Below are 23,606 nucleotides of genomic sequence, written 5' to 3'. Positions count from 1 at the left end.
TTCCCTCTGAGAAAAATGAGCCGCTCCCTGCAGACGAGACTGCCTCCAGGGACATCCTGGCAGCCGGGAAGACGGCCTGTGATTGCTGGCCTTGCTTGTGCCACCTCACGAAAACATCCCCTGGGGTTCTGGGAAAGGGAGGGGATTCACAGCCAACCTGGCTACCCTCCCAGGCAGGGTCTGCCCCTATGGCTTCGGACATTCAAGCTCCGTCATTACCATCACCACCACGGAAGCAGCTGAGGAGGCTGTTTAAACAACCAGCTTCCAGGACAGAGGCCGACTGGGTGTCTAGGTTATTTGCCCTGCAGGCCTCAGAGCAGAGCCTTCCCCTCACTGGGTGTGTCTCGAGGGGCGCGGTGATAAAGGCAGGTATTTGAGTCTGAAGCATTCAGGTCTGAAGTGGGAGTCGGAGTGCTGACCTCCCATCCTCAGCTCCCCAAGTCCTCAAAGCACGCGGGGGTGCCCGGGAAGGCCGCCTCTCAATTTTTCATCCTTAAGCTCGGCTTATAATTGCCGGGAGCAGGGCGCTGAGGGGCCCTGGCTGCTGGCAGCCTCATCTCCTTCCTGGAGATGGAGAACGTAAAATTTCCCAGTCTCCTTTCCTGAAGACTACCTGGTGCTTTCCTCTTTTGGGGACTGAAGCGTCCCCCGGCCCCCGACCTGGTGAAGCTGTGACCCCTAGTGTGCCTACATGTTTGGAGAAGCTGCCTGTAAGGAGGTGACATAGGCTAAGTGAGCTTGCAAGAGCGCACCCCGACCCGACAGACCGGAGGCAGAAGAAGATACCCACACCAGGCCCCTTCTCCAGGGTGGGGGATGCAGGGAGGAAAGACCATACAAGAGACTGGCAAGAAGGGGGCAGAAAGAGAAACCACCGTCAGTCAACCCTGGCCGTGCGCTGACCCTGGACATCGGCGTCTAGAACTGTGAGAAAGACAGCATCTCCAAGGCCGGGCTGTGCCTGCCTGCCCCGACTGAGCCCTCTCTCAAACAAGATGGGGCGAGGCCCACAACACGGTGGGGGACGTAGGTGGCACCGCGGCCAGGGTGTCTGACACCCTGGTATGCCCGAGATCCAGAGCTCGGCCAGCCGGTGGCGGGCTGCCAGTGACAAGGCTGAGGTTTACCCCACCCCGGAGCCTGATCCTCCCTCGCTGGGGCCCAGGCAGCTGGTCTGCCGATCTCCTGGGGGGAGCAGGAGTCCCATCTAATGGCCGGGTCAGCCCAGGCCTCGGCCACATGTGGAGTGGAGCAGTGGGGCCAGTGGCTGCTGAGGCGAGAGTGGCCGGAGGGCGGCGGCCAGCTCAGGGGCAGGTGGGCGCTCAGGTCAGCCTGCTGCTCGCAAAGGGGCAATTTGGTGGCAGCCTGCTGGCTCCTCTGCAAACTTCAATCCATGTCCACTCCACCCCCAGAGACTTAAGAGAAACCCCAGTTCCTGTCCATTATGAATGGGCCTCTGTGCCTGCCGAGGAACTTCTAGAAAACTGAGAATAAAATTAAGACCCAAAATGAGACTCATTAGGCTTTGCCGTGCTCCCAGCACCAGCCCTTAGGGAGAGTGGACACCTGCGGGCCTGGGAGCGGGCAGGCAGGCAGGCTGCTGGTTTTGGTGTGGGGTCTCCCGGGCACAACGCAGGAAGGAATCCCAACACCCTGCAGGCCCCCCGAGGCCACAGGGCCAGGGAGCAGGCGCTCTGAGGAGGAAGACCCCCCACTGGGAGACGCTGGGGTCGCTGTGGATCTGCGGGAGTCAGCTAAGCGGCTGCAAGTAATCCCGGGGACAGGCAAGACCAGAGAACCCTTCTGTGCCCAGGTGACGGTCTCCTCCTGGGGACCTTCTGCTGCTCGCCACCACTGCTGAGTCCCACCTCGCCCTGCCGGCTGGGTTTGGAAGACAAATCTGGGGCACACGCTGGGGGAGGTGGGAGAGCAGGGCCGGCCACTCCACCAGGCAGCCTCAAGTTGATGGCGAACGCAGAGCGGCCGGCGCCTGACCCACTTTGAGGGGAGCACAGAGACACAGGAATAATGTGAGCAGCGCTGCTCTCTGAATGCACAATCAGGGGGAGGGAGCCCTGTGGGTCCTCGACAGCCCAGACCGAGGAGGCCACCGCTCCACGCAGCCTTTATTAGAAAGGATCGTTTTTTTAACGACACCAAATGGGGCGCCCCGAGCTGAGCCAGCTGTTTGCGTCCCCCGTGGGAGGGGTCTGCTGGCGTCTGCCAGGAAAGTTGGTAACAGGAGGGAGGTGACCATGCTGGGGCCCCTCTGGCCGAGAGCTCCCTGCGACCGGGCGGTGTAGACAGTTTCGTCTGGTTGGGGCCCGGCTCAGAAGCCACAGCAGCCAGGTCTGTGGGCACCAAGGGCTTTTGGCTGTGCCTCTCCTAAGTGTCCAGGTCTACTGGCAGCTGACAGAGCTAAGGAGAAAGCCCAGGCCGCTGACGCAGGCCTGCTGCCCATTTTTCCCAGGTTCAAGCCTCCTTGGAGGCTGGGTGGGTGCAGGGAGAGCTGAGGGGAGCAGACATTGTTGGGAGGGGTGCAGGGTGGGTGTGGCGCCAGGGCCAGGGCCAGAGCTGAGAGCTGGTGCCCGTCTGCAGCGGTCACCTGGGCATGAGGGATCGGGTGGCACAGGGGCCTGGTCAGGTCTGCTCGGGTCAGAACAAGTCTCCACAGAGGCCACCCCTTGCACACGTGAGCCCAGAAGCCTTGGCCTCCGATCTTCCAGATGGATTCCCCGACACGCCAGGACTAATCTGGGCGGCGGAAGAAATCAACAGGCCACTTGTCATACGCGGTCTGACCTTTTCCTGGACAACATGCTATTGGCAAAGGCCACCTAACTCTTAAAATCCATCCTGGCAGCACCAGGGAGGCCGGGGCCCATGAGCTGGAGGGGGGCACAGGGAAAGGTCACGTGAGGAGCAAAGCAACCGGAGGACTCCTCAGCGCGCCCGGCGCTCCGGGGGCCCGCGTGGGGCGGGGTGCCTGCAGCCTGCGCCGGCCTCGTTTCAACAGATGGCCGAACAAATTCCTAATTAGGCACAAGAAAGTTTCCGGCTCAGCACATTTATTTATGATTTTCCGGTCCCTTTGGTGCTCATTCTTCCCCCGTCTTCCGAGAACTCCAGCCAGCTCACTGCCATCCCCGTGCGCCCCATTCGGGCCCCTCGGATAGTCTGGGCCCCAGTCTAGACAGGGAGTGCGGGACAGCCCGGGGGGTTGCGGGGTGGGCTCGGGGAAGGGCTGCGGTCACACACAGCTGCTTTTCAGAAGCAAAATGAAAAGGGAGCTGGTTACAAACTGACCAGATTTGAGGTGACAATGGGACTTTGGGGCTCAGTGCCTTGGGGGAAATTTTAGGAAAATCACTTGGGGTGATTTTAGGCCAGAGGTGAGACCCCCCCTCAGATGGCCAACAAATGGCCAGTGGGCAGCCTCTGCTCCCTCCCATAGCCGCTGCATGTGGGGTGGCCCGTGGGGGCTTCTCGGTTCCCGTCCCCGTCCTGGGGCCCTTGCTGCCCTGGGGTCCGGATGCTGCGCACACCTGCCGCCAGAGCGACGGAGGGAAAACCCAGGTGTCTCCAACCTCCCCGGCTGAAACTGATGGCAGGCGCGGCTACGTTTTAGGACTCACTTAACCCGGCGATTTTCCTCCCACTTCAGAGAACTCTGTGTCACAGGGAAGGTGACCCTTCAAGCCCAGAGGTCTGAGTCTGTCCTGGAGAAAAATGACAGCCGCGTGGCCCCCCAGTGGCACCAGGAGGGGTCTGCCCTGTGGCCATCTCCCCGATCAAAAGGAGAGTCAATGATGTCACCCCAGAAGCGTGAGCGTGGGTGACCTTTGGCAGCTGGTGGCCCCCTCGAGCCCTCTGTGCCACCCAGTGCCTGTCACGGCCGCCACCACCTCTCACTGCCAGGGGCTGCTTCCCACTGTAGTCCCCTCTGTGGGGCTCTGGTTGGGAGACAGCGGCGCAGCATGGGGTCACCGGGGGCTGGGCGGCCCCGACCGTGGACCTGAGCCATCTGTTTCCTAGAGCAACTGAGCTGCCAATTCTACCCCGAAAGCCTGGTCTCGGGGAGAGGCTCCGCCAGCAGGATGGACGCCAGGGCTGGCCCAGCCGCCTGAGCCCCCAGGAAGCTCAGCGCCCCCTGCAGGTGGAAGCCGAGTCCCTTCAGGGTCTCGGGGCCTCACGTTCTGCCCTAAGACAGTCGCTCTTTATTTACCGCCAGCCTCATGCCACCTCCTGCCTCTAATGAATGTGCTGCTCACCAGACGCCAGAGGACGTCGTCACGCTAAACGGGCACTGGGTGTTACGGAAGCCATTAACTGTCATTATCCGGGCGGCCGTCCCCTCGTGGGCTGCCACGGGGACCTGTCACGCGGGCCGGAGCGCTGGCGAGCTTCCCCCTCTCCCCACCCCCGCCCGCCCTCCTGCACGGGGGTGCGAGCAGAGCCCGGCGGGCGACCCCTCCCACCCAGCCACAGCAGAGCCCGGGCAGCCAAGGAGCGGGGTGGGGCCCCAGCACCAGAACTCGGGGTCTCGGATGCAGGAAGCGGAGGAGCTAAGACAACAGAGCCGGGTCGGGAAAAGCAGGAGGGAGAACATTTTCCTGCCCATCCTGCCTCACTGAGGCGCTCCCTCTGAAGGTCACAGGCTTTCACACACTTCCTGTAAACGAGCTGACTGCAGGGGGAGGGAGGGTCGGTGGCTGGTGATTCTGATCCTCTGACTTTTGACCCAATCCTTCCTGACACCCCAGGAGGCTCCATTCCAACATGTAACCTGAGCGCTAGGGCGACCCTTGTGTTCTAAGTAACTTGTTCTCATTTAACCCAGGGCTCAGGGGCACCTGAGCCAGGTGTGGGGAGATGCCCTGCAGGTGGGTGCAGGAGCAGACAGCAGAAGGGGGCAGACAGGAATTGTGCCCAAGCAGGCACAGGATGGGTGCCCCCTGCCCCCTGCCCCTGCCTCAGCTGGATGAATGACAGAGGCCCTAGAGGTCTCACGCATCGGGTGACGGGGCCTCCTCTCATCTGCTCGCCAGGAGGGACCATGAGTGGGAAAAAGTTACAAGGTTCTTGGGGCCTCCCTAGTGGTGCAAGGGGTTGAGATGCAGCACTATGAAGCTATTGGCAGCCGCCACAGCACGAGTTCAATCCCTGGCCAGGGAGCTACCCACATGGCGCAGCAGATCTCTCCCGTCTCCCCGCTGCTCCCCTCAGCAGTGTACTTCGGTCCATCTGCCTATTCTGCTCCCCACTCTGTCTCTGGTGAATCCTCTCACCAACCACACCTCTGGCCTGTACCCCAGCTCTTGTACGCATAAATAAATAAATCTTAAAAAAAAAAGAAAAGAGAAGTCACAAGTTTCAGGGTTTGGCTTAGAACAAGGAAGAACTTGCTGGCACTGACTGATGTCCCCCGCAGAGCACAGCAGGGGCCTCCCCCTCAACCCCGTTGTGAGCTCCCGGGTGTCCGTGTGCTGCAAAGGGACCCCCATGGGGAGCAGGGGTCAGGCTGGATCTCACTGAAGATGCCAGGACTCTTGGGCTGTGCTGGCTCCTGCAATCCTGACCCCGGAGACTGGTGGCGCCAGGATTGCCGGAAAGGATCTGGAGCTGCAATTGGCCTGCGTGCTCCTGGTCTGGAGCGGCCTGCTGGCAGGGAATAGCAGGGTACAGCCGTGTCCTGGCTCGGGGCAAACGTAGAGGGAACAGGGCATGGGGAAGAGGGTCAGGAGGGAGGTGTTCCAAGCTCGGGTTCTCCTGGAACCTGCGAGCTGAAGAGCAGGCAAGGTCCCAGGAAGCACCCCTGGGGGACTCCCAGAGGCTGCCCTAGCCTCTGTGGCAGCGCCTCAACCAGAACACTACAGCGTCCTTTGCTTTTAGACCTCACAGGGGCCAGCTGATGCCTAGAGCGAGTGCTGGCTGGTGTGTGTGTGGGGGAAGGGACAGGAACCCCATATCCTCCTACCCTGAGCTCAGATGGCTCAGCAGCTGGCCCTTGGGTGGGTGGTGGGATGGTATAGTGGGATAAAAGAGAACCCTAAGACCCCCAAACTTCCCCTGAAGACAACAGCACTCTTGCTCAGCGGGGCGTGAGTTGGTATTTGGGAGGGGTGTGTTTTGATGCTTCGGGGCCCTGAGACACAGAGCGGCCTCCCTGGCGTCTGGGCTCATGGCTGAGGACCACAGTGCCGCGCGCACGTTCTGAAGGGAGCACGGCCTGACCCAGGCCTCATAAGCCCAGACTGGGGGTCTGGTTGGGCCTGACTCGGTTGGGCCCCAGAATCACGGGTCCTAGCCCCAGCCCCACCACTCCCCGACCTTGAAGTCACCTTCTCAGCACCACATTTCCACACCAGTAAAAGGGCGGGCAGAGCCCCTGCCACCGCCTTGCCCTCCGCAGTCCGAGAGCCCGCGCTGCGGCTGCCAGGAGGGGAGGGCAGGGAATGGAGACGTTTCCGACTCACCGATCCATCTCATCAGAGAGGTCAGGAGCTGCAGGTATTTGGTCTTCTGGACGTCAAAGAAGGTGAAAGGTCCCAGGAGGAGAGTGAAGACAGCCTGGGGGGAGAACAAGAGTGAGGGGGGCAGAGGCCAGGCTGCACGACACCCGCTCCTGCAGCTCTGCCACAGGCCTGACCCAGCAGCCCCGGACGGTGGAGGGTCCCGGGGCAGACAGCGCCTGGGGGAGTCGCTAGTGCCGGGAGGAACGAGGCCAGAGCCACTCTCTGCCATCCCTCACGCCGACTGTCCGGGTCACTGGGTCAGCCTAGGGACGCACCGCAGGCTCCCGCCTCGGCTCCTCAGTAGACGCTGACTGAGGATTCAGGGAGGGCATGGAGCTGGGCAAGAACAGGGACAAGGCCCGAGAGGGCGGGAGGACGAGAACCCAAAGGACAGCAGGCTGGCTTGGGCCTCTGGGTTTACCAGGAGGGAGGACCCAGGGAGAGGGGCACAAGCGGAGACGACACTGTCCAAAAGGGCTTGCTGGGGAGGAAGGATTAATCAAGACGGGTGAATCAGCAGCCTCCTTGACTTGAAGAGAGGGAAGCCTGGGGAGAGCCAGCGACTGCCAGGGCAGATCACCCAGAAAAGTACCCTGGGCCGAAAGGGCAGGGTCTCCCCCAGGAATGCCGGGCGTGGAGAGGTGCAGGGTGGGGCGGGGCGTGGCCAGGGTGGGTGCTGGCCAGAACCGGCCCCTTGGGGGGACCAGCAAAGCCGCTGCTTACTATACGGAAAAAGAATAAATCAAACGCTGTCTTAGCAAAGGGGTGTGTGGGAAACATGAACTCTCTGCAAGAGAAAATGGGGGTGAACGTGGCCCAGTAGAGGGGAGCTGGGAACCGAGGGCTGGTTAGGATTTCCGAGCCGAATTGGCTGCTCAGGGAGCGGAGAATTAAGAGCTGCTGGTTGGAGTGGCGGTGATGGGCCCATTTCCAATCTGCCACTCGGAAGCCGCAGAGGCATCAGACTTATTAACATTTACACTGTGCCGTTTTATCACGTTCATGCTAATGGCACCAGAGACACTGCAGGCGCAGAGCCCGAAGGTGGGGAGCGGTGCCCACTTGGGGGAGCGGGGCTCTGGCCTGGCGATGGGGGCGAATACATCACAGCTGCTCAGCCCGCAGCCAGCCCCCCTCGCCACTCCCCGAAGCAGGCAGGAGCTCTGAGGGGGGCTGGCCCGTCTCCCCCCTCCCCAGTAAGGAGAGCAGGATGTGGAGAAGCTGTGACCTCTTATCCAAGTCCATTATCACTGCGAGAATGAATGACAGAAGACTAAAGTGCAGCTTAAGGAAAAGGCTCTAATTAGCTGGGGTGGATCGGGCCTCCTGGCAGTCACCAGGGCTGGGAGAGCTTCCTGCCAGGGCCTCAGAATCAGAAGCCTTTTCTCTGGGCCTGGGGTGACGGGGGATGCAGAGGAGAGGGACTGTCCGGGGAGAGGGCAAGGCAGCCCCGGAGGGTCCCAAGGTTAGAGGGGCTGGGGACACAAGCACAGGCCGCTGGATTTCGTGGAGGAAGTGTGCATGCGGCACCATCACCAAGTCATTTAGGAAAATTACCACTTCAGGGAAACTTTCCACTGATGAATTTCTCGTTTGAAGGTTGGCAGAGGGAGATGTCATGCAGAAAACAGACACAAAGCCATGGGCCCCCAACGTGTCCTGGTCACTGTGGCCTGCTGGACTTTGCACTCAGGGGTGCCTGGCCAGGGCCAGGTCCCTAATGCTGGCAACATGGCATGGCAGCTGTGGGGGGTCAGAGACCCTGGGGTGGCTTATGTGGGAGGTCAGATCTCATCTTTCAGGAGGCTCTACGATGCAGGGGATGGGGCAGCAGAACCAGCCTCCAAGGCGGGCAGGACCCTGAGGTCGCAGGCTGCGCTGGCCCTTTCTGGATACAGAACCTCTCTCCTCTCTCAACCCGCAGATACTTAAGAACTTTTAACTTCTGAGGTTGGAGGTCTCAGGCCTATATGAGCACCCTTCTATTTAAAGAGACCAAGCAGGGCCTCTCTGGTGGTGTAAGGGGTTAAGACGCAACCTATGAAGCAATCCGCAGCCACTGCAGCACGAGTTCGATCCTGGGCCAGGGAGCTACCCACATGGCACAGCAGACTTCTGACTTGCCCGCTGCTCCCCTCAGCAGTGTATTTCAGTCAGTCTGCCTGTTCTGTTCCCCACTCTGTCTCTGGTGGATCCTCCCACCCCCCACGCCTACTAGCCTGTACCCCAGTTCTTGTATACATAAATAAATCTTTAAAAAAGAAATAGAGACCAAGCAAACACATGCATCTCACAAAGGAAAAGCAAGCAGCCACCGGAGTGACTAAATGAATTAGTCAGGTTTTTTGTGCCACTGGTCTCTGTGGCCATCACCTGCAGCCTTGGTCGCGGTGATGCAGAAGGCACTTGGAAGTGTGGGCATGGGGCAGGCAGGCCTGATGGTGGACACTTGAGCGTGCGTATGGGCCTGTGCATGTGCACACCTGAGCCTGGAGGCCGGGGCTGAAAGGGTGGCATCTGTCAAGAGATGGGGCAGCTACTAGGACGCACTGTGTGACTACAGAGAGGTGAGACCACGAGAGAATTCGAGAGAGCCCAGAGAAAAAGGTTCATGGGGGCCTCCCTGGTGGCGCAAGGGGCTAAGTCTCAGCACTATGACACTATCAGCAGCCACTGCAGCCTGAGTTCGATCCCCAGCCAGGGAGCTGACCCACATGGATGGGCAGGTGACCCATCAGGATGGGCACAGGCAGCTCCTGTCGCTAAGGCACCTCCGTCACGCCTGGTCACAGTTCAGTGTCCTGGGGCCGCTGGGAATTTAACTCAGTCTAGGGCTCAGCATAGCAGTGTCCTTGCTGCGTCTACATGCAGGCTAAGGGCACCCCCTCCAGAGGCTCTGACCTGACAATTCCCAACCCACTCCCTGCTCTTTGTCCCAGGGGCCTGAGGATGCTGAGACTTGGTGGCTTAAAACCACAGGGCTATTCTCTCCCTAGCCCTGCCAGGGTGGGGACATGGGGGGAGGGGGGGTGGTTATAGAGGAAATACTAACATAAGAGGGCTCAGGTGGACCCAGGGATGGGGAGAGATCAAGACTGGCCCTTGGGAGCTCTGTCCTGTCCCTTTTGTCCCACGCTGGGCCCAGAGCTGGCACAGGCCCTGTCATCTCCCACACTCAGTCCGGACACACCCGCTCTGATTCAGCTCCACCTGAGAGGACAAAGTCCACTGGCCCCAGAACTGGGTTCCTTTGCCAACCTTGGCTCTGAGATGCCACCCACAGAGTTCAGAGCAGCAGCCTGGGTGATGGAGGCCCCACGTGCCCGGTGTTGTCCAGCCCTGGGCCTTCGCTTGGCAAGCTCGTCAGCCACTCCTGCTTAAGTCCCATGGCCCAGCAAACACACCGTGAAGTTTGCTCCTCTACCTGGGGGGGCTTTCCTAGTCCCCCGCTGGAGACAGAACACAGAACCGAAGCCTGAACCCCGTGTGCCGTCACCTTTGCTCTGGCTGCTAAGAGGTAGAATGGACTAGCTTCTTCTTCTTTTTTTTTTTTTTTTTGTGGGACCCTCGCTGGCGCGGCTGGGGAACGAACCGGCGCTGCAGAGGCTGCGGGCAGCCTCGCAGCCCAGCGCTCAACCGCTGCGCCACCAGGGGAGGCCCTAGAATGGACTAGCTTCTCGTCAGAACGCAGGCTCTAGTGAAACGCAACACACAGCCCGGCCCACTCCCCTCAAAAGTGGGGTGTGTGTGAGGAGATGGAACGATGCTCAGTGACAGCGACCACGCAGGACAAAAGTCCTGAGGACTCAGCAACTCCAGGCCCAAAGCAAGCCATGGGGCAAAGGCCACACACCAACACGCCCCGCACAAGGGACAGCGAGGAAAGCAGCACGAGGTCAGCCCCCCCAGCCCCTGCCAGCCCTGCCTCCCACCAGGAGGCCAGTGGGTGACCGGCGGCCTCCTGTGGGCACAGACTGTTGGGGAAGCACAGAGGGAGTGTCCGTGGTGTGGCGGCCGAAGGAGCTCGGAATGGGGAGGAGCCCTTCTCCGGGTGGCCGGCAGGACACCGGGAAGTGTGGACACCGGGCAGGCAGTTGCTCGGAAGCTTGCTAGACAGCCAGTTCCCAGAGGACCCTCAAGTTGGTATTTTTCTCTAAAAACAGAGGGCTGGTTTGCTTTAGACTGCACAGTGCAGGAGATGGAGCTTCCAGGAGCCTGGGAAGCTTCTCTTCAATCCACTGTCAGGTCCCCTCAGGAGTGTCAACACACAGGCCAGCAGGTGCATGGCCACCGGGCCTTCTTGCTCGAGGCTGAGCGTGTGGTTATGTGTGTTGTTCCTGTCTAACTGGGGCTGATAACGGCGCTTCTCCTAAAGCAGCAGTCTCGGCACACAGCGTGGCGATCTAGCCCCGTGTCCCCTGCAGGGACTGACGTGGGGACATCACGTGGAAACTGACAGCCTGTCCTGAGGAATCTGTCACCTTGTGAATGTCAGTGTGTGATGGGAGAGGCCCGCACGGGGCCTCCTGCACACTGAAGCTGCCTGGACACCTACGGGGGCTGCTATTGTGAAGCCAGGCCGTTGGACTGGACACAGCGCACACAGCCCAGGGGGCCTCAGGGTGGGGGGGCACGCTGAGCGCTCCAGACGGTTTGGGCAGTTTTCTTTTTCTTTTTTCAGATTGATTTATGTATGCATACAAGAGCAGGGGTACAGGCCAGAGGTGTGGGGGGTGAGAGGATTCACCAGAGACAAAGTGGGGAGCAGAACAGGCAGATTGACGGAAGTACACTGCTGAGGGGAGCAGTGAGCGAGACCTAGAGGTCTGCTGCTCCATGTGGGTAGCTCCCTGGTCGGGCCAGGGATGGAACTCGTGCTGCAGACTACGGACAGCTTCATAGGTTGCGTCTTAACCTCTTGCGCCACCAGGGAGGCCCCTGTTTCGGTGGTTTCTTAAGCGACAGACGCTAGTCCAAATTACAGGGCTGTCCTCGTGGGACCCTAGGGGTTAAGAGTTAATTGGGGTTAATCGCAACTCAGCACGAACCTGTGCCTAAGCGGGAACTGAACTTTCAGCGCGTCCTTGAAGTGGGTGAAGGAATGTTCAAGGATTCTATTTTTATTTCTCAAGTGGCTGTGCAGATTTCGGTTCTGGAGTTTTTTTATTTTCCTGATTTGAATTACCACGTCTGGGGACTCATCCCTCAGGAGGTGAGTGCTGAGGCTGTGGGGGCCTTGGGGGGGAGACTCCAGGCTTTGGGGCCACAGACAGGGGGTGGGGTTTGTGCTCTGATGTCCTGGCTGACAGTGAGATCCGCAGTCAGTGACTTCCCTGCGTGTGCCCTGGAGGTGCTCAGCAAAGAGGAGGCCGGCCCTGACACCCAACAAGTGTCAGCCACTCAGCACGGCAGGTAGGGGCACGGGCAATGACTGGAGCTAAGCGAGGCCCCTGGCCTAAGAACACCGGGTCAGCCCTGCACTCGCTGGACGTCCATAGCTCCACCCAAGTTTGCCAGGGTCCCCACACTCTTCGGGGGGTTGAAGTTCTTTCAGCCAAATGTGACGGGTCAGACAGCACGCTAGGGAAGAGAGCGGCTGTGCGGGTGGCAGGTGGGGGCTGAGCCCCTCGAGCCAACTTCACGCTGTTTGCTGAAGCCCTAAGCTGAGCCGCCACCGGGGAGGCCATCTTGGGTTCCGCAGAAGGAGCCCGAGTTCCTGTGGAATCCGGAACACGGTGTCTGCATCTTCCACAGGCAGAGGCGGCAGGACCGTGTGAGGACTAGGCCAGAGGAGGTGAGCAGCCCTCAGGGGAAGAGGGGACGCTGGCCAGAGGGGCTGCTGGACTTCAGCTGCAACTACCCAAGATGGCGGCCCTGCCTGCAGGAGGCCGCCCAACCTGGCAAATAGCTGGTGAGTGACACGTGGGGTCAGCCCACTCCCCACGGGGCAATGCTGACCCCTCGCCTCAGCCCAACACCTTCTGATGACTCAGAGCAAGCGACACGGCTTTTGTCCCTGGTCCCACCCAGCCCTCCGGAACTGGCACCGGGGTACCTGGGAGATGCTGGCGGAATGGCTCGAAAGACTCAGGTGATGCCTGAAGATAAAAACGGGGAGTTGACGCCTGGCTGCAGTAAAGACACACGCGCTGCTTGATCGCCAGTATAAGCCCTGCTATCCTCTCACACCAGCCTTCAGCAGAAACCAAGGCTGCTTGTGCGAGCGATTCAGCCCCTTCAGAACAAGGAGTGGGGACATGTGATACCTGAGTCCCATCAAATGGCAGGAGCGAACGTGCTGGAAGGCACTGAGCCCCAAGGAGAGGAGGGTGCTGAGCCCCGAAGCAAAAGCAATGAGCAGAGAGGTAAAGATTCCACAGCGGGCCTCCCTGGTGGCGTAGGGGTTAAGTCTCAGCTATGAAGCTATCACCAAGCACCGCAGCATGAGTTCGATCCCCGGCCAGGGAGCTGCCCACATGGCACAGCAGACCCCTCCTGTCTCCCCGCTGCTCCCCTCAGCAGTGTATCTCAGTCAATCCACCTGTTCTGCTCCCCACTCTGTCTCTGGTGAATTTTCTCACCCCCCCACACCTCTGGCCTGTACCCCAGTTCTTGTATGCACAAATAAATAATAAAAATAAATCTTAAAAAAAAAAAAAAGATTCCGCAGGGAGTTCTAAAGCCGCCCTGACCTACAGAACAAAGGCGAGAGACCCCCAGGGACCCACACAGCAGGACCAGAACACCCACCAGACCTGGCCCAGGGAGCTGGCCAGGGGGAGAGAGCTGGGCCTGTGCCTGTAACTGAGCAGAGGATGAAACCTGGGAGACCTGGGGGAGATGCCCCCTGGCCAGGGCAGTGCCCTGTCTCTGGGAAGTGTGGGTGGAAATGCTACTCGCCTGAGACCAGAAATCAGAGGGGAGACTGCTCTCAGGAGATGCTGCCCCTGTGGACCGGTTGGTCAGAGTACCCCCAACTCCGCACAGGTTGCAGCCGTGTCCAGCCTGGAGTCCTGTCATCGGGGTTGTGGTATGGAGAAGGGGTGCACCTCCTGGAGGAGCTGAGGAACAGCTACTGGGCTGCAGGCTGCATGGGAGTGAACCAGAGACCCCCTCAGCTCCCCACGGGGCTCCACTGCTTGACTCCAGAGCACTGGTCCTATGGGGGCTCAGGCTGCTGGCAGAGGCCAGTAGTGATGGCGGACGGCAGCGGTTCCCCACCACGGCATGTAGCCCGGCGCGGGGGGCTCCGCAGCTGCAGGCAGTAGAGAGGCCCATGGATTTGGTGCCTGGACCACCAGGTGTGAGCCATGAGCCGAGTGGTGCCCTCGTCCAATCAGCGAAAGGACTGAAAGGGTCCAATCAGACTTGTTTGCGGGGGGGGACGCTCACAAGAGTTTATAAGGCAGGAGGGACGCCAGCTCCGGGCACTTGCACGGCGCCTGGGCTTCTGCGCCCTCTGAGATCTGCTCGGACTCGCTTGCCCCCGCATGGCACGCTCTGGACTTGCTCGGACTTATTCGCTTGGGCTGGACACTTGCTCGGTGACCTCCAAAGGGAGAAAATAAGCCAAAAAGCTTTGCAGAAAAACCAAGGATCCTTGCAGAGTGCAGGGGCCGCCACCTTCGGGACTTGCCTCAGACCTGGCCTGAAAGGAGCAGCGGGCCCTGGGCCTGGGGTCTCAAAGAGCTGTTTGTGGATGGTGTGAGCCAACAATCCACAACTGTAATGCTAGTGAGCAGGTGACCACCACTACTGGCCAGGGCTGCCCAGCACCATTGACAGGTGGCTGGTACTATGTCCGGTCACCTCCGAGAGCTGCTAATTGCCTGGCAGCACCCCCTTGCTGTCTGGTCCAGCGCCCGGTGCTGTCCACCTGACCTTCAGGCTGGGCCTGCTGTGATGTCATCTCAGCAGCCCCCTGTGAGCGCCTCCAGCTGCGGGGAGCTGGATCCTGGCCTGCTGCTTCTTGGCGAGCCCTGAGCGCCACGCCCTCGTGGGCGGGACAGCACCAGCCTGGATGAGCAGCTTCTGCACACTGGACACTATCTGGGGTGAGACAGCCGCCACCTGTGGCCTTGAGAACGCGTTTCCCCTGTTGGTTTAATAACCCCCATTGCTGTCCCTGTGTGGTCTTGCAACTGTGTGGGTGAAGAACCCATACACAGCGACCTGCCTTCTACTGGTGCTGTCCCTTGAGGCTACAGCCCCCCACAGCCCCGTTTCAGGAGGAGAGATCCCTGGACCACAGTGCCAGGTCCGGACAGGGTTGCCGAGCACAGGATGGTCCAGGCCCCTCTCCCAAGCGCGCGTGATGCTGGTCTCAGCCCTGGCAGCCTGGAGACAACAGGCAGTGGGAAGCAGTTCTTGGGTTCGCTCTGCTGCTCCCCAAACACTGACTGAAGAGCTGCTGCTGACTGCTTGACAGCTGAAACATCCCCAGGTCCCTTCCCCGGGACCTACTGCTTCCCTTCTTTCCAGGCAACTGGAAATGTGGCCGACTTAGGAAAAAACCCAGACTACAAGCTTGGCTGAACCCCCCTGCAGCCCTGCCCTGGCCTACACAGCTGAGACACATCCCGAGGCAGGGTTCGAGGCTGGTGACTGGGCTGGCGGTAGTTCTGGGAGGCAACGTGATGAGCATGTCCCTCCCTACCTGGAGAGAAAAGGCCAGAGCTCACCCACGTTATCCACATAAGCTCATTACAAGGCGGCCTGCAGTCTCACCTGGGAGCTCAGTTTGAAAGATGGGGGTGGGGTACCTGGGAGGAGTACAGTTGCCCTTCCAGAACACTGCTATCTCTCAGGCACTTCCCAGTGCCCTCCCAGCCCGGCCTCTGGGTAAGCAAGGGTCCAGGGAGGGCCGCCACATCACCTCCAAGCCCCTGGCTGCGAGAGGGGTCTAGCTCTGTGGGCAGGGCGGGGCATGGAGGGAGAGCTCGGGCAGGGGCAGGCTGCCCCACCCTCGGGGCCCTCCCCTGGCTTCTGGAAGCTCCCAGGGAGGTGGTGCCTGCACTGGGAGCACACTTGGATGTGGGGACAGGGAAGGAAGCTCAGAGGAGGGCCAAGTGAAGACTCGACAGCACCCCCCACTTAGCCTGACACCTTTTGAAGGGGATTAAAGAACTTGCCAATCTCAACGCCACTAAGATGTGGCTAAAATCAGAAAGTGAGGGTGGTCTGTCTCCAAAGCCCACCCCCCTTTTATGGCCCTAAGCCACTCCCTCCACCATGCCCTAGAGGCTCCCCAGCGCCCCTTGTGGCCTGGCTCCCTGGGGTGGGTGGGGCTCAGGGCCAGCACCAGCCCTGTCCCCCGGGACCTCTCAGTAGAGGACACGCCCGCCAGCCTGTGTTGTCTCTTCCTCAGCTGAAAGGCCAGATGGCACCGGTGGTGGGCAGAGTTCCAAGGATTTGATGCCAGAACTGCAGCCCTCGTGGTTTGGGAAGAGAAGATAAATATTGTGGAAAACCCACACAGTCACTCACGTAATGATGATGAGCATCAGGGCTTGTGAAGGGCAGGACAGGCCGGTGCCACACAAGCGCGAGGCGGACCACGCCCGGTGTCCAGGTGATGAGATGGGGCGTCTTGGCCTTGAGCGCGGAGGCTTTAGAGCATTAGGCCAAGGGGTGGGTGGGACGAGGGCGTGCGTGCTGCATGTGTGGCCAGGGTGGAGGGGGCAGGCGTGAGGCCGGTTCTGAACAGAGCTGCACGGGTTCTAATGGCCCAACCACGCAGGCGCCAACGAGGAGCAGGCAGAGAAAGTGACCGTGAGGATCCGGTCTCAGGTCCCTGGCACAGGGTCTCTTTGGATTGTTCCCCTCACCCCTGGGCCTCCTAGGACAGGGTCCCTAAGCATTGCTGGGGGGTAGCTTCTGTGCTGAGAACAAGATGACCTCTCCGGGAGAGGGGAGGCTGGTTGAAAGTGAAGATTTTTTTGGCTGGGCAGTGCTGCCAGCTGAGGTGGGTCCTGGACTGACGGGCGGACACACATGGCTATGTGGGGGCAGTCCCAGAACCACCTCACCCCCTGTGGTCTCACCCATTCAAACCTTCACAAGCAACCCTCAGTGCACGACTCAGACATAAAGGTGGTTCAGGCCCAACCCAGCCTCGATGAGGAGCCTGCTACCAGGCCAAGAAGCTGACCAGTGCAGAGGTGTAGCCCACATGCCAGGCAGGGGGCAGTGGGGGCAGGAGGTGTCTCTGCCCAGGGAGACCTGGGCGGGTCTGGAACCTGCAAGCGCTTGCTAGAGCCTGAGGAAAGGCTCAGGGCTGTGAAGGCCCCGGTGTCACTGGAGGACAGTGGCCAGCGAGGGCAGGGCAGTGGGGAGGAGGAAGGTTCCAGAAGGAGATGGCAGCAGTGCAGGCCACTGCTGTAAATTGTAACTACACCTAAAACCAGGGCTGAAAGAAACAGGCGCGGATGAGCCGGGCTCGCGGGGCTCCCTGCCTGGCCCAGGGGCGCCTCTGCACTCCAGTTTGGGTTTTGAAAGGGACTTTCCTCCTACCGATTTCTGGGGGACGGGGAGAGAAAGCTCAGCAGGATGTCCTGGGCAGCCGGGCAGCCGTGATGGGTCCTGAAGACCTCCCAGACCTCCCCGCAGCCAGACCGGCAGGAGCCAGAGTGGGGAAGGTGGTGCCTCTGGGAAGCAGGGCTCCCCAACAGGTGAGGGGGTGCTGAGAACTCGACCTCTCCCTACCCTCCTCGGGCTGAGCTGATGTGAAGATGAAAACTTCTCCAGCACCACGGGCTGGGCTCACTGTCCCCCTTTTAAGACACTCCTCTCCCGCTCGAGACCCAGAGTGAGTTCGGTGCCACGGCGGCTGTCGGGAAGGGGGAGGATGGGTGCATGGCGTACGTCCCCATGGCTGTGTCCTGAGAGGCAAGGCCTGGGCAAAATCAAGCCATGGAGAGAGACGCCACACGACGCAGCCACGGGCACAGGGCTGGCCTGGCTGTGCGGGCCAGGCTCGGAGAAGGGGTGGTGACAGGCTGTCTACTCAACACCCGCGTCCTTGGTGATGGAGGCATGCATGCCACCAGCCCAGCCCCCCTGCTCCCCCAGCCACTGGTCTGTCTGGGACTAACTGCACAGATGCTTCCCGAGGTGGCAGTGCATGTGCCCGTGGACCCGAGAACCTGGCAGCTGCTGGGCCCCAGCCCGGGCCCGGGGCGGCTTCGCCCTCTGCCGCCTGGTGTTTTGTGTGCTCCACGAGAGGTGCCAGGTGATCACTGCAGAGGCCCTGGCACTTCCCGTCCTCATCCACACTCCCTGCCTGTCTCTGCGCAGCAGAGAGGATGGGCTGCCTGTGTGGAGCTGGAGGGCAGGGAGGGAGGGCAGTCAGGTGCCCAGAACACGGGGCCCTGCAGAGAGGAGCTGCACAGACTGGCTTGGCTCCACCCCCCCACCCCCCCCCCCCCGTTGACGTCGGACCTCCAAATAGCCCTGAGTGGGGCAGGACACCGTGGCGGCCAGCGCCGAGTAACCTTGAGGTGGACTCGGAGGGGATGCGGCCGGCAAGCTGGCTGATTAACAGGCCCCGAGGAGCTGGGAGTAGGAAACGGCGCTAACAGCCCCCAGGCTTCCGCCCTGGTGGCTGGTCAGTGTCTCCTCTCCGTGGGGCTGGCCACAGTGGGCTTTAAGGGAAGCAGGGAGCACCAGCTTGGGGGTCCAGGGGACCTCAGGCCCCAGGTCTCCTCATGGAGCCGGGGACTCTGCAAACAGCTTGCTCGGTCCAAACATACGCCCCCCGAGGCACCAGCTCCAGGGTGTCCGAGACGCCGGCCTGGAGACCCGTGGCCACTCTTTCCCTGGAAACGGCGGGCACAGAGGCCCCGACCGCTGCCTCCATGCTGTGGCCTGGGGAGTTCTCCAGGGGAGCCGGCGCTGCCAGGTCCTCAAAGGGAGGCCACAGACTCGTCCTCGGACCAGACTGAAAACACAGGTCTCCATGCCTGGCTCTGCCCACAGCCAACCCGAAGCGGCCCCGCCGTGCTCCGTGGCCCTCCCAGATCCACAAACACCGCCCGGCATCTGCTCAGCAGCCCCGTCCGCGGTAGCTCCCTCTGCACTTGAAGGCTTATTAAAATGTATCCTGGCCTACTCTCGGCTCATCCCAAGCTCATGCTAATGAATCAGATGTCACCATTAATATGCAGCCTAATTGTTCAGCCCTGCCTGATGTGAGGCCCCTCACGCCCATGCCCCACATACCGCCCCGCCGGCGTCTGCAAGCCCCTCCCCCTCGGCTTCTCGGGCTTCTGCTGCCTGCTCGGCCACCCTGTGCGCCGGAGGCCGTGACCGTGGCTAGGCACAGTTTGCAGGGCCACAACCGCTCCCCTGGGGGAGCCTGGCCATTACTGCAGAGTGAGTGCTTTATTTAATTAAACAATCACTGCCAGGGCCCCGGGGCACAACTAGAGACTCCAGACCTGCTCCTAACAGCCGTCCTGGAAGGGACCGTGAGCTTTGCGCCTGCTGCAACACATCCAAGTCAGCAGGTCCCTGAAAGTACCACAGGCTCATTTGAGATGACAGGAGGGGGTGAGGGGTACACATCTGCTGCCTGGCTTCTGAGTTTGCACAAGGTCTTTGAGCACAAGCCACGTCACTCTAAATCTACTGGGAGGTTGTGGAGTTTGTAACTACTGCTCAGTCCTTAGCTGCACACTTTTGGGGGGACGGAAGCAAAAGATAAAGGGGAGAGGAGCAGGGGACCTGAAATCAACACCTGGCACATACATTCTCTTCAAGAACACAAAGTCCCCCAGATGTTAGCCTTACTGGGGGTCCATCTCACAACACGTGCGAGCACCAAATCAAGAAGCCGTAACATATTCATTTTACATTAATAAAAGGTTAAAAATTTGCCCCCAAGTAGGAAGAATTATGGAGTTTTTGTAGCTAAAGTAATAGTGATAAAGAATGATAATGGGGACATGAGTGCCTTCTTGCGTGGGTACAGAAGTGGACAAAGTCACTGTGAGCTCCGTGCCCAGAAACCAGAGGTCTGGAAGCAGAGGGGCCTGGAGCTTGCCTGGGGTAGCTAAGGGGTCACGCACAGCAGAGCGGCCAGGACCAGCCCGGGTTGTGAGGAGCAGCACAGGGAGCTGCCCCCGACTGCACTACTCACAAATAAGGTGGGTTCAGGCTCCAGCCCAGGGTCTGCTGGGATCAGCGTGAAGTGTGTGTATAAAAATGGTCCCAAAAAAGCACAGTGCAGAAGGTCCCCAGCGGGTGAACGCTCCCCACGGAGACCTGTTTGGAAGTTTCCCAACCAAATTGGCCTGTGCTTGAGCGTGTGGGTTCCGAGGAGCGTGTGAGAGCGTGCGAGAGTGCAAGCGTGCGCACGTGGAGGCGGGCTGCTCACTACGCCCACCCAGGCCCTGCCCCTGCCTGGGTCTAACCACCACAGCCTTGGCCTTGAACGTGAGGACACCTCCCTTCACAAAGGGCTGGCCCTCCACAAGTCCTATTTATAAGCACCGCATTTCCACAGAATGCCATTTTAACACCGAAGAGAGACCCACAGCGAGCCCTTCTGCAAAGTAAGGCACCGCTTTGTAACGATAATTACCCCCTGGTTTTGCTCCATACTTTGGCTTTTCACATCCTGGGGTTTCTGAGGAGTTGGGTGTGCGGGTGGGCGGGCGGGTGCTGGGGCACAAGATGCTTTCCTGCCTCCAGGCACTTCCCTGGTGACTGGGGAACGGAGGGGGGAGGGGGGAGGACACAGGATGAGGAGCTGGACAGGTCAAACTGCCATTAACCTGGGTGCCAGGACCCCACTGGCTGGCTTTGGACAAGCGGCATTTGCGGGGAGCATTCACTCCTTGCCTGAGGGGGACAGGCCCAGGATGCTGAGTGCCACCATGAGAGGGGGCCTGACAAGAGCCAAGCCCTCTTCACACAGCGGGACGGAGAAGTGCGCGGAGGACCCCAACGCACAGCGGCGCAGCTCGGGGCCAGGGACTGTCCGGCAGAAACCATCACCCGTGTCTTGTGCTGCCGGTTCCCGGAACCTGGTGTCTTGATTTGGGAGTGGGGGGTGGGGAAGCCAGGGGGATTAAGCCTCGCTCATCCTCAAAGCTGGGGAGCTGGGTACCAGCCACGGCAGAGGTAGGGCGTGGGCCGTGATGGATGGCAGGCTTAATGCTGGCAGACAGAACCCATGTCCCTGAGAGCAGCATTAAAAATAAAAACAGTCCTCTTATTGAGCTGGAGGAGAAAGCTTGGCCAGACACCCAAAGGCGTTGGGGGCGGGTCACCGCGGCCCAGGGGAAGGCGGGAGCTGGCCTGGCAATGCTGGGCTGTGCTCTGTGGGCCTGGGAGGGACTGAGGCCGCGCCCAGACAGCAACCACTGGGGAGACGGGCAGGGTACTGCGGTGGGGGCTCAGGGGTCCCGTGGCAGGAGTTCAAAGCCACAGTGTTGGGGTGATGGGGTGACCCAATTTCCATTTAGAAAGGGCTGGGGGGATGGAAACGTACCAGAAAACAAGGAGCCATCCTGGGTGTGAGATTTATAGACAGCTCCTCGGGGCAGGGGTAAGAAAAAAAGAAACAGAAAGAAAAACACAGACCTGTCCCTTATTATTGATTTCCTTGGAAAAGGAAAGAGACACGGTAATCCTTTAAAGTCAGCCAACTCAATCTGAGCGCGGTTATTGTTTGAAGTGAGAACTCACTCCACGCTGGAGACTCGGCTCCAGCTCAGGCATTGGCGGACGCATTTGGGGAGCAGGGAAGAAGCCCGCGCTTCCTGGAGACCAGGATGGCTGAAGGCCCCGCAGACCATCACCTGGTCAGGCTCCCGGCGTGGGCCAGGGGCCTGGTCAGGACGCCCACCCTCTACTGCCCTGCATGACTGGCACCTTCCCACGGGCTGGGAGGGCAGGGGAGGGTGAGGCGTGACACAAACGTGACCTTCCTGGGGCCTCCGGAGCCGAATGAGGAGCTGAGAAGAAGCACATTGGGGGAGCAAGAGAAAAGGAAAAGAAAGAGGAAGGAGCCTGGTGGGACCCCAGCATCATCCTATGAAGGGGTATCTGCTACCCGGGTCCCTGTGAGCAGCAGCCTCCCGCCCTGGGTCCACCCTGGGAGTCAGACAGGAGGGCGGGTGTCACCTTCCTGGGGGAGAGAGCTGTCTCCCTAGCTCAGGGCCCTGCTCTGTTTACAGGTGGAGCCCGCCGGGTGGATGGCTCCATGATGACCACCACGGGGCCTGTGGGCTCCTGGCCAGCCCTGGAGGGGGCACCCCTCTTCCTTCCACCCCGGGTTCCTGGCGTTTTGAGAGCCGGGTGACTCGCACACTGCGTCCTATTGGCCTTGCGCTCTGGGGGCACGTGGTGGTGCCCGGGGCTGAGGCAGTGTCCCCAAGCGTCCCCGGGTCCTGTGACTCGCTGCTGCTGATGTAACTTGTTGCTCACACTCACTTTCCCTCCTCGCTGGGCCTCGAGGCCTGCAGGCCACCTCCTGCCCCAGAATTGGTAAGAATAAATATTCAAGTGATGGCAGCAGTGACCCACTTATTAGCAGATGCCACAGCCCCAAGGCACGGTGGCTGATGCTGAAAGAACAGAGAGACAGCGGCAGGGGAAGGGAAGGGATGTGTCCTTGGGAAGACGCGCTCACTCCCAAGGCTACTTGAGTGAACAGGAGAAGTCGGCTTTGCTGTCTCGGAGCAGCAAGACAGACAGCAAATCAATCAGGCAGACGGGCGGGGGGCAGACGCGGATCACGGAACAGACACCGTCGCCCCAACTCAGCAAAAGCTGAGCTCTGTGGGCTGACAAGCAGGAACCGGCTCCTGCCACCCCAGCACGTCGTGGTACAGGGCACGAGAACAGGGCTGCCAGCCTGAAGAGCTGGGGGTCCCCTCTCTTGCCTCTACTCTGGGAGCCTGGGGAAGTTGGTCTCCAAGTTTTAGTTTTCTCTGCTGTAAAATGCGACGAGGCCATGTACACTGCGGCGTGGCCGGGAGGACTAAGCCAGAACGTGGACATAACTGGTGGCAGGTGGCACGCACGCCAGGTGTCACTACAGGAGGGGCCTGTGGCTCTGCGGGGGGAAGGGGGTGCACCGCTCCCCACTCCACCTTGTGAGCTGTTTTAGGAAGAAACTCTTGGGCTATAAGTGCTGTGGATGGATGGAGGAGAGTTTTATGTAAGGCTGAGCCACAGTGGACAGAAAACTTGGCTTCTTGGCAGAGAAAGAGAGAACCCGACTCTCAGGGAAGGCTGAGGAGGATCTGTCCATCATTAACTTGAACTGAGCCTCAGGTCGACCTAACTCTCTAGGAGGAGTCCAGCAGATAGAACTCCCCCTCAAGGGGGGTGTCCAGGAGGGTTCGGGGGAAAGCCCCTCTGCCTGGCAGAGGTTGGCAGGTCACCCGCTGCGCACTGTCATCTCCCGGGTCACCCATGCTCTGGAGGTCATGCTCATAGCCACCATGGTCAAGGCAGGGTGGCAGACTAGGGGGGCCCTGTCCTGTCCCAGGCAGCTTGGGAGGCCCCCTGCTCAGTACCACCAGTTTGCGGAGGAGCACTACTCCGCCACGCCGGGCTCTGCTGGGCCGGTGCCTGCCGGGCTGGCAGTGCCCCAGTGGCATCTGTCCACCTGCAGGTGTGGCTGCTGCCCTGTGAGTGGAGAGGAGCTTTTTGCAACTTGCGGAGCCCCATGGTCCCCTCGGGCTTTCCTCTGACACTCTCAAGGAGGAAGAGACAGTGACAGGGCCCAGGAACCCCAGTGACAGCTGGGAAGTGCTGCAGGGTGAGGAAGAGAAACAGGAGGGTCCGGCAGACCCCAGCACGTGCAAGACTGGGCCTGGCTCCTTGCTGCGCCAGGAGAGAGCAAAGAGCTGAATCCTGGCTGTCTCCTCCCAGAGCGGGAGCAGTTCAGCAGAAAGATGTCAAGATATCCTCAGCCGGAGGCAAGGTTACTGGCTTGGAAGAGGTGGGGCATCTAACATGCTCCCATGTGACCCTTCCAAGGAGCAGGAGGGTGGGGGGCGGGGGGAGGTCCTGAGAAGCCAAGGCCTGCTGAGAACAGGTTCCGAGGCTAATTCTCATGGATCCTCCTGGCAG

General features: G+C 60.4%; 1 protein-coding gene across 1 annotated transcript in view; it reads right to left on the bottom strand.

The window, feature by feature from the left end:
• The window catches only part of TMEM104 (transmembrane protein 104), a gene marked incomplete at its 3' end in the record, with an annotated part of 46,656 nt that overhangs the window by 6,847 nt on the left and 16,203 nt on the right, over window positions 1–23,606 (bottom strand). The window contains exon 8 of the mRNA XM_084238069.1: window positions 6,480–6,573. Within this exon, the coding sequence (XP_084094195.1) occupies window positions 6,480–6,573 (94 nt within the window). The remainder of the gene's footprint in view (window positions 1–6,479; window positions 6,574–23,606) is intronic.

Source organism: Talpa europaea (assembly GCF_964194135.1).
Source record: "Talpa europaea genome assembly, chromosome: 7".
NCBI lineage: Eukaryota > Metazoa > Chordata > Mammalia > Eulipotyphla > Talpidae > Talpa > Talpa europaea.
The sequence above is the reverse complement of the archived record's forward strand: the minus strand, read 5'-3'. Positions and strand labels throughout refer to the sequence as shown.